This window comes from Otolemur garnettii, unplaced genomic scaffold, assembly GCF_000181295.1.
Source record: "Otolemur garnettii isolate 467f Iridium unplaced genomic scaffold, OtoGar3 scaffold00119, whole genome shotgun sequence".
Lineage (NCBI taxonomy): Eukaryota > Metazoa > Chordata > Mammalia > Primates > Galagidae > Otolemur > Otolemur garnettii.
In genome coordinates, this window is record NW_003852514.1 from 5,330,460 (window position 1) to 5,339,774 (window position 9,315).

At 54.2% G+C, this 9,315-nt stretch overlaps 2 protein-coding genes across 6 annotated transcripts in view; one reads left to right on the top strand and one right to left on the bottom strand.

Annotated features, from left to right (window-relative positions):
* DBNL (drebrin like) overlaps positions 1–5,506 on the top strand; it is a 19,257-nt gene extending 13,751 nt beyond the window's left edge. For 4 of the 5 annotated variants that reach the window (XM_023517729.1, XM_023517727.1, XM_012809969.2 and 1 more), the window contains 9 exons: positions 759–905; positions 1,912–1,989; positions 2,243–2,370; positions 2,503–2,554; positions 2,830–2,920; positions 3,293–3,388; positions 3,481–3,593; positions 3,981–4,086; positions 4,671–5,506. In XM_023517729.1, the coding sequence (XP_023373497.1) occupies positions 759–905; positions 1,912–1,989; positions 2,243–2,370; positions 2,503–2,554; positions 2,830–2,920; positions 3,293–3,388; positions 3,481–3,593; positions 3,981–4,086; positions 4,671–4,810 (951 nt within the window). In that variant the 3' untranslated portion in view covers positions 4,811–5,506. The remainder of the gene's footprint in view (positions 1–758; positions 906–1,911; positions 1,990–2,242; positions 2,371–2,502; positions 2,555–2,829; positions 2,921–3,292; positions 3,389–3,480; positions 3,594–3,980; positions 4,087–4,670) is intronic. The other variant, XM_023517728.1, reaches the window with a different exon arrangement.
* A 1,074-nt stretch (positions 5,507–6,580) lies between these two features.
* PGAM2 (phosphoglycerate mutase 2) lies at positions 6,581–9,102 on the bottom strand. Its single transcript, XM_003797561.3, has 3 exons — positions 8,573–9,102; positions 8,292–8,472; positions 6,581–6,781 (listed from the first exon to the last, which is right to left on the bottom strand). Exons 1-3 carry the CDS (start codon positions 8,984–8,986, stop codon positions 6,615–6,617), a joined length of 762 nt encoding a protein of 253 aa, XP_003797609.1. The 5' UTR covers positions 8,987–9,102; the 3' UTR covers positions 6,581–6,614.
* Positions 9,103–9,315: the final 213 nt, after the last annotated feature.

Consider the following 9,315-nt stretch of genomic DNA (forward strand, 5'->3'; position numbering starts at 1 on the left):
GGCTCTGTCTCAAAAAAAAAAAAAAAATAGTTTCAGGTGTTACAGTTAAGTCTTTATTTCTTTTTGAATTGATCTTCCTATGGTGAAAGATGGGAATCTAATTTCATTTTTCTGCAAATGGGTATTCCATTCCCAGCACCATTTTAAAGAGATTGTTCTTTCCCCAATGTAGGTTTTTGGTGCCTTTGTCAAAAATGAGTTAGCTGTAATGTATGGATTTATTACTAGATTCTTTCTTCCGTTCCATTTGTGTGTGTATCTGTTTTTATGCCTGTACCATGCTGTTTTAGTTACTGGAGCCTTGTATTATAATTTACAATCAGGTTAGTATGAAGCCTTCAGCATTGTTCTTTTTGCTCAGGATTGCTTTGGCTATTCAGGGTCTTTTGTGGTCTCCAGATGGCATTTAAAGTTGGTTTTCACTGATTAGAAGGAATGCTTTTCACGCAGATCATTTCTGAGCCATCTGCTGACCTGTAGCAGGGAATGAACCTCATCTAAAGAACGAACCACTGGGCATTACATGGAGGCACGGGCCTCTCACGAGATGGGATGGGTATGAGAGGGTTTGCTCCAGGTTGTTTGAGCCCTTATGGGGAACTCTTGCCTCAGTTCCCAGCAGCCAGACTGGTGCCTTCCAGTTCCCTGACCCTCCAGTCTTACGCAGTGGTGGCCTGCACTGTGTGGACTGACAGGAGATTGGCCTGTGTGCATGTTGTCTTACAAAGCCTTTATTTCAAATATTGCTCCTGCCACAGGGGGCCCATGTGACCATCAATGCACGGGCTGAGGAAGATGTGGAGCCTGAGTGCATCATGGAGAAGGTAGCCAAGGCCTCTGGTGCCAATTACAGCTTTCACAGGGAGAGTGGCCGCTTCCAGGACATGGGGCCCCAAGCCCCAGTGGTAAGTGCTGCCTTCCCATCACCTACCCTGTTATTACTGTGGGCTCAAGGGTGGGGGATAAGGAATGCGAGTTCTCGGCATCCAGGCCAGCTGAGCCCTGCCTTCCTCTGATGTTAACTCCCCATCATCTGATCTTAACCCCCTACACTGTGGTGGGTGCCCATTAACAGATGGGCAGAAGTGGTTGCTCTGAGGCCGTACCTGGTAGTTGGATGAACTGTCCTGAAGCCTTTGTCTGGAGTCCACTCTGTGTGGTTGTGGTGAAGGCTCTATAGGATGTGATTGTCCAGCTGCCCTCCAGGCCACAGCACCAGTACGTCCTGGAGATAGCTGCTGTGGAGGAACTTCAGGCAGCATGAGGGTAGAGCCCAAAGCCAGAGCAGGCCCCTCCAAGTCATGAGATACCTGCTGCTAGGAGGAGCCGACAGCTGGGAACTGCATCCTCATACGTGTATGCAGTTGGGATCAATGGTGATTCCTGTAGATCAGTGGTTCTCAACCTGTGGGTTGCAACCCCTCTATAACAATGAAAATACATCCTGCATAGCAGATATTTACATTACGATTCATAACCATAGCAAAATGACAGTTATGAAGTAGCAACGAAAATAATTTTATGGTTGGGAATCACCACAACATGAGGAACTGTATTAAATGGTTGCAGCATTAGGAAGGTTGAGAACCACTGCTGTAGATGCTGTTACACTACTAGGCTGTTGGGGAGTGGCCCCTAGCCAGAAATACTCGTTGTTCCTGAGTATGCAGATGGGATTGCAGGGGCCTTTCTTGCCATGGCCCCCATTTATGAGGGCCAGGTGCCACCAGATACGACTACAGTGCTGTCTGGAGTCAATGGACAAGGCTCTGCTGCCTCTGCTGGGTCCAGTCCTAGCAGCTGTCCCCTGTGCTCTTGAGAATCTAGTGAATTCAACCTACCTTTGGTGTCTGTAGGCCTGACCTCCCATCCCTGCGCCTGGGTAACTAGTGAGTGCTCTGTTCCCTATAGGGCTCTGTGTACCAGAAAACCAATGCTGTATCTGAGATCAAAAGAGTTGGCAAAGACAGCTTCTGGGCCAAAGCTGAGGTGAGTGCTGCTGGGGAGGACTAGGCATATGGAGGAAAGAGCACTGCTTGACATCTCAGTTTTCTCAAAACAGCATCTGGTTTCCTCAGCACCGGTTTATAGATGGTCAGATTAGGGTGTAGATGAGTCAAGTCCAAGCTTGGCAAGTGACTGGCTCTGGCTCCCACCCTTGACCACATGCCTGTGGGACCCAATCCAGGACAAGGTGAGACTGAGGGGCAGCATGGGGCTGAGGTGGAGCCTTTCTCTGCAGAAGGAAGAGGAAAACCGGAGGCTAGAGGAGAAGCGGCGGGCTGAGGAGGCGCAGAGGCAGCTAGAACAGGAGTGCCAGGAGCGGGAGCTACGTGAGGCTGCATGCCGGGAACAGCGCTATCAGGACAGGTGAGCTGGAGGTGGGGGCTTGTGGGGGACTTGGGGAGCCCAGCCCCAGCATTCACTCATCCTGCAGAGACAAGGATGACTGAGGGGCACGTCACAAGGGGCTTAGCTATGACTTCCTCCCTCTCTTCCCAGAGGGACATGTGAGCAGCAGCAAGACATAATTTCAAGGAACAGAGTGGAGCAGGTGAGATGTGGTTGCCCTTCTCATTCAGGCCTGTCATAGTCATGTGGGGCAGTCTTTGGTCTCAGGGTGAGGGCTCAGCCCAGGCCTCAGTAGAGGCTACCCTGCAGCCAGCTAAGGCAGATTGGAATCTGGGTGCAGGAGCTGCATAATGCCACTCCCGGGTCCTGGGAGGGGCCCTGTGAACCCCACATATACCTTTGAGGGGCTGCCATCTGGGGAGGGGCAGTGGCGTTTCTTGCCCACTGCCAAAGTCAACATGTGCTCCCCTCCAAAAGTCTGCCAGCCCACAAACCACACATGCGAGGGAGATCTTCAAGCAGAAGGAGAGGGCCATGTCCACCACCTCCGTCTCCAGCCCTCAGCCAGGTGAGACCTCCCTCTGTGCCTGGCCATAAGGCAGGGCAGGCTGAGGGAAAACGTGGGACCTATGTAGGACCTATGGGCAGGTGACAGATACATATCAGAGGGTGGCCAGGATGTGTGAGAGAGGAGGAAGGACTTGGGCCTAGGTATCCTCTTTTGCTCTCGACTTCGTCATCAACAGTACTGGTCACCACTTTGGCCCCCAAAGAACACAGGGCTGCACCGTTCACCAGCTCACCACACACCACTGGGTCTCTGTGCCTGTGCAAGCTGGGACAAGTCCCAGGAGCCTGCTGTGAGCATACCAGGGATGTGTGTACACACCAGATGATGTTTCTGAGGTGGTGTTGTGTGTGTCGTTTGCCCGGTTTGCAGGAAAGCTGCGGAGCCCCTTCCTGCAGAAGCAGTTCACCCAGCCAGAGACTCCCTTCAGCAGAGAGCCGACTCCTGCTATCCCAAGGCCCAGGACAGGCAAGGCACTTGTTCCTTATGGGGACACTGGAAGGGGACAATGGTGGAGAAGGGGGACATGTGGGAGTCAGAACTCTGCATTCCTGGTGCAGATCTCTATGAGGAGCTGGCGCCCAGCATTCCTCCATGTCTGGTGCAGGCGGAAGAGGAGACCGTGTATGAGGAACCCCCAGAGCAAGAGACCCTCTATGAGGAGCCCCCACTGGTGGGTCCCCTGCAGTGGAGGTGGGACCACGAAGGGGCTGCACACTCAGGAACACTGATCAAAGGACACCTCAGTTTCCTGGGGCATGCTGTGGGTTTTAAAGCACATGTGGATTATTTTAATTTTTGCAGCATCCCTTTGCCATAAGTCCCTGGGCAGACACCACACTATGAGAGATGCTGGGTGGGGAGAGCACCTTGTAGCCCACAGCTGCATATTTGCCACTGCCCTGTGACTTTTATACCCAGTGGTTGGGTGGGGACAGCAGTAACCCCTAAGCCCATAGTCTGGTTTCCCTCTGTGCCCTCCCATCTTGACCTGAGCTTCGTGGGACAAGGACTGGGTGTTGAGCTGAGTCTGGGGTAATATCTTCTTGTCCTTGGTCAGGTACAGCAGCAAGATGTTGGCTCTGGGCACATTGACCTTCATATGCAAGGCCAGGGGCTCAGTGGGCAAGGGCTTTGTGCCCGGGCCCTGTACGACTACCAAGCAGGTAAGGTGCTCTGGTCTGGCAATCACAGAGTTAGCAGACAGGAGGGTCTGGGGCTGTATGGGGAGGATGGCACTGAGAAGTTAGGAAGGTAGGAAGTGCCTTTAGGGGAGAAACACCTCTGCCATGGGATGACTGTGGCACTGGAGCACCTGTCCCACACAGCTTAGGCCTGCCCACGTGCTCCAGGCAGCTATTCACTGGTCACCAGTGGGGATCTGGGTTGCCATCCTTATAGAACCCAGAGGTCAGACTAGGCAGGTGGGCCAAGCCTGGCTGCTGGTTCCCCAGGCATCCTTGGGTGGAGGTCTTGGGGGAAGGGAACAGAGGCTCTCCAGGGAGTAGGCTGGTGCAAAAGGCTACTCCAGCCTTTTGCAGGGGACTCTTTGTAGGAAGGTGTGCCCTGGGGGTATGGTCACAACATACAGCTCCTCTTAGGCAGAGGCTTAGCAGGATGTCTGAGGGATAGTTCCAAGGAGGAAGCAGAGTACAGTGAGGTGTGCTGGGGGCTGCCCGAGCAGGCAAGCTGGGGGATTGAGTTGTCAGAGGGGACCCTGATGCAGCATCTGGGTTTGCCCTTCTTGCAGCTGATGACACGGAGATCTCCTTTGACCCTGAGAATCTCATCACAGGCATCGAGGTGATCGATGAAGGCTGGTGGCGTGGCTATGGGCCAGATGGCCACTTTGGCATGTTCCCTGCCAACTATGTGGAGCTCATTGAATGAGGCTGAGGCCCATTCTTCCCTTCCCTCTCAGACATGGCTTCCTTATTGCTAGAAGAGGTGGCCTGAGAGTTAAGTTTGGCTCTTTGAGGATTGGAATCCCTAATGAGGACAAAGCTTCAGGGTTCCTGGGCTTGGGTGGCTCGGCCTGTCACCTAGATGCAGCAATTACCTGGTGATTTCCAGACATGCTTCCTGCAGCCTTCCAGATCCTTTCAGGCAGCTTGGCCCTTGACCCCAACAGGAAATTGAGCCGATTTCTGCCTGTGGCCAGCCCCTTGGTGACCTCTGAGAGTCCACTGCCAAGCTGGGGGCAGGGGCTCTGAGCAGAGGCATCTGGAGGCTCCCAGCTGCCTTCTACATTTGGCTTCTTTTTCTCATGCTTGCAGGGGTTGGTGGCTGTTTAGAATGACCTTAGAAAATTGCTTTTAGCGGAATGTGTGCACATAGTCAGAGTGATAGGACAATTTTGAGTGGGGAAGCCATCTTACTGGAACCTCCCCTGTGCCCCTGCTCCATTTCTCTGTCCCTCTGCCTGAGCTATGGGAAGTAGGGACAAGGATGACCAACCCTCCATCTCTGGGTACGTGAAAACAACAGACACAATGTGCTCTTCTGTGTGGCTCACTCATGTCTGCGGCCCCAGTGTGCACCTCAGCTGATTCTGGCTTCAGGAAAAGTAACACAGAGTGGCCTTTACCTGTTGTCTGCCCCTATTTTCTGTCCCAGCCCATCTGTGTCTTTGAAGAACAAACCTGCATTTAATCTAAGAATTGCCAGTTGGGTTCACACACGTTCCCAGCTCTGAGCTGCCCTGTGTCTAGGGTGGACACGTGTGTGCATGTATCCTCAGACCTGTGCAGCTGCTGATAGGAAGAGTGTCAACGTGACGATGTGACTGGAGCTAGAGCCCTCCTGTGTTCTGATTCCCTTGGGAAAGGCCAAGGGCCCAAGGGCTGCTTGGCCTGCTACCTGCCTCAGGGAGCCTCTGCTTACAAGGGACAGAGTGCATGTGTGGAATGAGGTATACACCAAGCATCTGGAGAATTAGAGTCACTTCTGCCCTGGGATGTGCTAGGCAGACACATTCAACTCCCAGCCCCACCTGCTGGCTGCATAGGATGAAGGCTGCACTGAGGAGTCTACTGAGCCCAAGCCCTTCTCTATCCTTCCTGCCCCTTAGGCCTCTCTCTTTTCTTACCAAGCTTCCTGGTTTCTCTCCCATGAAGATGGTGGCCCCTCTACAGTCCCCCTCTCCAGCTGTGGCTCTAAGTTGCTAGCTCTGAGGCTCCTATAAGCTTGTCTGTCCCATCCAAGATGTGGGGCTCAAGGTGCCATCCTGGGGTCTACAGGGACACCAGCGGAGCACCCGTCCTTTGTAGGAAGATGGCAGAGAAGTAGTGTCCTTGGTACATTCCTTGTTTCCCACAGGAAGAGCTGGGTCTCTTGGCCTCTTCTCCCTAAGTGGCCCCAAGCACACTGATTCTAGAACATTGTTATCAAATGGCCCTGATGCTTCAGGGTCACCAAAGGGGTTTGTCCAGAGTGTAAATTTCTGGGGTGGATGCATCCCTCGCTCAGAAGCCTGATGACTGGATAGGCAATTGGGCTCCTGCCCCTGGTGACATGGGTTTTGTGGGGATAGCTGTACCGTGGTTCCTGGGGTCCACAGTTACTGGTGGGGGTGAACAGGGGCAGGTCAGGCCCCAGAGGCCAGGCCTGAGGAGCCAGCCTAAAGAACCTAGCATGCCTAGCCACACTGACCCCAGGCAGTGGAGGAGGCACCTTTATTGCCCAAGCCCACCCCTCACTTGGCCTTGCCCTGGGCAGCCACAGCTTCCATGGCCTTCCGCACTGTCTCCTCATCACCCAGGAACTGCATGGGTTTGGTGGGCTTCAGTGCCTGGTCCAGCTCGTACACGATGGGAATCCCCGTGGGCAGGTTCAGATCCATGATGGCCTGGTCTGACATCCCTGGACAGGAGGTACAGGCATCCTTAGCACCCCCTGCCATACAGCAGGTGCTGTGACCTTGATAGGCCACAGAGCCAGTCCCACCTGACATCACCCTCCCAGTCCAGAGAGTAAAGTCACAGAAATGGACCTAATGATCGAGGCAAAACTGAGTTGACCAAGAGCCTGTTAGTGGTAAATCACATGGGAACCTTGTCCCTGCCTAAATGGCTGTGGCCTGAGGTGTGCCATCCCCAAACTCAGCCCAGGGTGAAGCCTGGCCAGTCAGAATTTGATGGTCAGGAGAGACATTAGCTGTTTGGTTTTAGGGTGTTCCCAGTTGTAGACATCCTGAGCAGAGGAGAAGGCGAGGAAGGGGGCTGAAGGAGGAACAGGGAGATAGGCCTGCTGAGGAGGTACAGGGGAGGCGGTGCCAGACTGAAACCTGACCCTGCCTGCCTCCTGTAGCCCCTGTGCTGGGAATAGTAGCTCGACCTTTGGTGTTCACAACACCTCACCCCCCCCTCTGTGCAAGAAAAAGGCCTTAAGAGGATGTTCTCTGGGGAGTGAGGGACACCCTGACTCACATCAAAATCCTGCATTCACCTTGGGACATCCCCTTCCTGCAGACCCAGTTATGAGAAGCACATGGGGCAAGTGAAGCTCCCAGAAGGGAGGGGTGGCAGTGCCAGGTGTGAAGTGCTGTGGGTACACTAGCAGATTTGGGGACAGGCTGAGTGCTCTGGCTAGCTGCCCATTAGCCCTCAGGAGCAAGAGATTTGGGGCACACCCTGCTCCCTTCTTGGCTTTCCAGGGTCCCAGCAAACTTGAAGGTTATTCAGATGCTAAATTTAGACTGCCCTGGTGTCTAGGCAGTGGAGGGGCCAGGTCCTTTGTAGGGAAGGTCTCTTGTGCTTTACCCTTAGGGCTGTTTGTCAGGCCTTTTTGCCCCTCTTTTGACTGGTTTTGCCTTTGCTGGGAGAGGGTGTGTGTAGGGAGACAAAGGGGGAATGAGCAGGAGTTCTTTGGGTCCAAGCTGGGCCTACATCAAGAGGCAGGAAGTACTAGGATCCCGAGTAGCTCCTGCCACCCCAGCAACTTTAGTGGCTTGTCCAGGGTCCCACTGTAAACCAGAATTTGGGGGCAAATTCTCTGAGTTGGGGTCATTCTTTTTCCCAGTTGGGTGTTTCCCAGTTTGGGCAAGATTCCACTCTCTGCAGACAGCGCTGTTTGGTGGCCCTTCCTCCCAGGAATGGCCTGGGCCCCCGTCAGTGCTGTCCAGATTTTTAACCCACAGCCTGCAGAAGGAAGCACTTTACAGGGTGTCCTCTGCAGAAATGAAGTAAAAGCTTTTACGTGGTGTCCTACACAGAAGCTAAAGCATCAGAAAACTATTTTTTAAATGGTTACTCAGCCTTCCCTAATCAACAGTTTGAAAGCCCCATGTCTGGAAGCCTGCCTCCACCAGGCACTGGGAACTTGGGCTCAAGTGAGAAGTTTGGGCTGGCACACTCCCGAGGGTGGGCCTTACCTTCCAAGTGCTTGACGATGCCCCTCAGGCTGTTCCCGTGGGCCGCAATAAGCACTCTCTTGCCAGCCTTGATCTGGGGAGCAATTTCCTCATTCCAGAAGGGCAGGGCCCGTGCGATGGTGTCCTTCAGGCTCTCACACGTGGGCAGCTCCCCAGGCTTCAGGCCTGCATACCGACGTTCCTGGGGAACACAGAATGCTACCGTTCCCTCCCTAGACAGCTGGCTCCCTCCCAGGGTCCCAACCCTGCCACCTCCCAGAGACCTTCACTGCACAGCTCACCTTGCTGATGGAGTTGTAGTAGGGGTGCTTCTCGTCCATGGGGGGCGGTGGGGTGTCAAAGGAGCGCCTCCAGATCTTCACCTGCTCCTCACCATGCTTGGCGGCCGTCTCTGCTTTGTTGAGGCCCGTGAGACCCCCGTAGTGCCGCTCGTTGAGGCGCCAGGTGCGTACCACGGGCAGCCACATCTGGTCTGTGCCATCCAGGATGGCCCAGAGGGTGCGAATGGCCCTCTTCAACACTGAGGTGTAGCAGATGTCAAACTCCATCTTGGCATCCTTGATGGCTTTGGCTCCCCGCTTGGCCTCCTCGGCCCCCTTCTCACTCAGCTCTGCATCAAACCAGCCACAGAAACGGTTCTCCTGGTTCCAGGTGCTCTCGCCATGTCGGACCATCACAAGACGGTGGGTGGCCATGGTGGCAGCAGAGACAACAGGGACTCTGAACAGCTGCAGTGCAGCACCTCCAGCTCATAACAGTCATCCCCAGCCCCCACTGCAGCCAACTGCCAATCAGCATTCTGGGCAGACTGCTGGTGGCCAGTAGAGCTGCCGGTGAAGAGGGAGCTACTGGCCAAGGAACTGTGCCTAAAATAGCCCCCACAACCACCAGCTCTGGCCTGGACTCAGGTGGCCTGTCTACAACCAGCCCAGGGCCCAGGCTAGGCGGGTCCGGGCAGCAGGAATGGAAGGGCTCTACAGGGGCAGACTCCTTCAGGTTGGGACTCTATTTTTTTTTTTTTTTT

Coding starts and splice junctions, on each gene's coding strand:
- PGAM2 (XM_003797561.3), bottom strand. CDS start 8,986: ATGGCCACCCACCGTCTTGTGATGGTCCGACATGGCGAGAGCACCTGG. Junction 8,473..8,572: donor ACTACAACTCCATCAGCAAG/GTGAGCTGTGCA, acceptor TGTGTTCCCCAG/GAACGTCGGTATGCAGGCCT. Junction 6,782..8,291: donor CATCGTCAAGCACTTGGAAG/GTAAGGCCCACC, acceptor CCTCCTGTCCAG/GGATGTCAGACCAGGCCATC.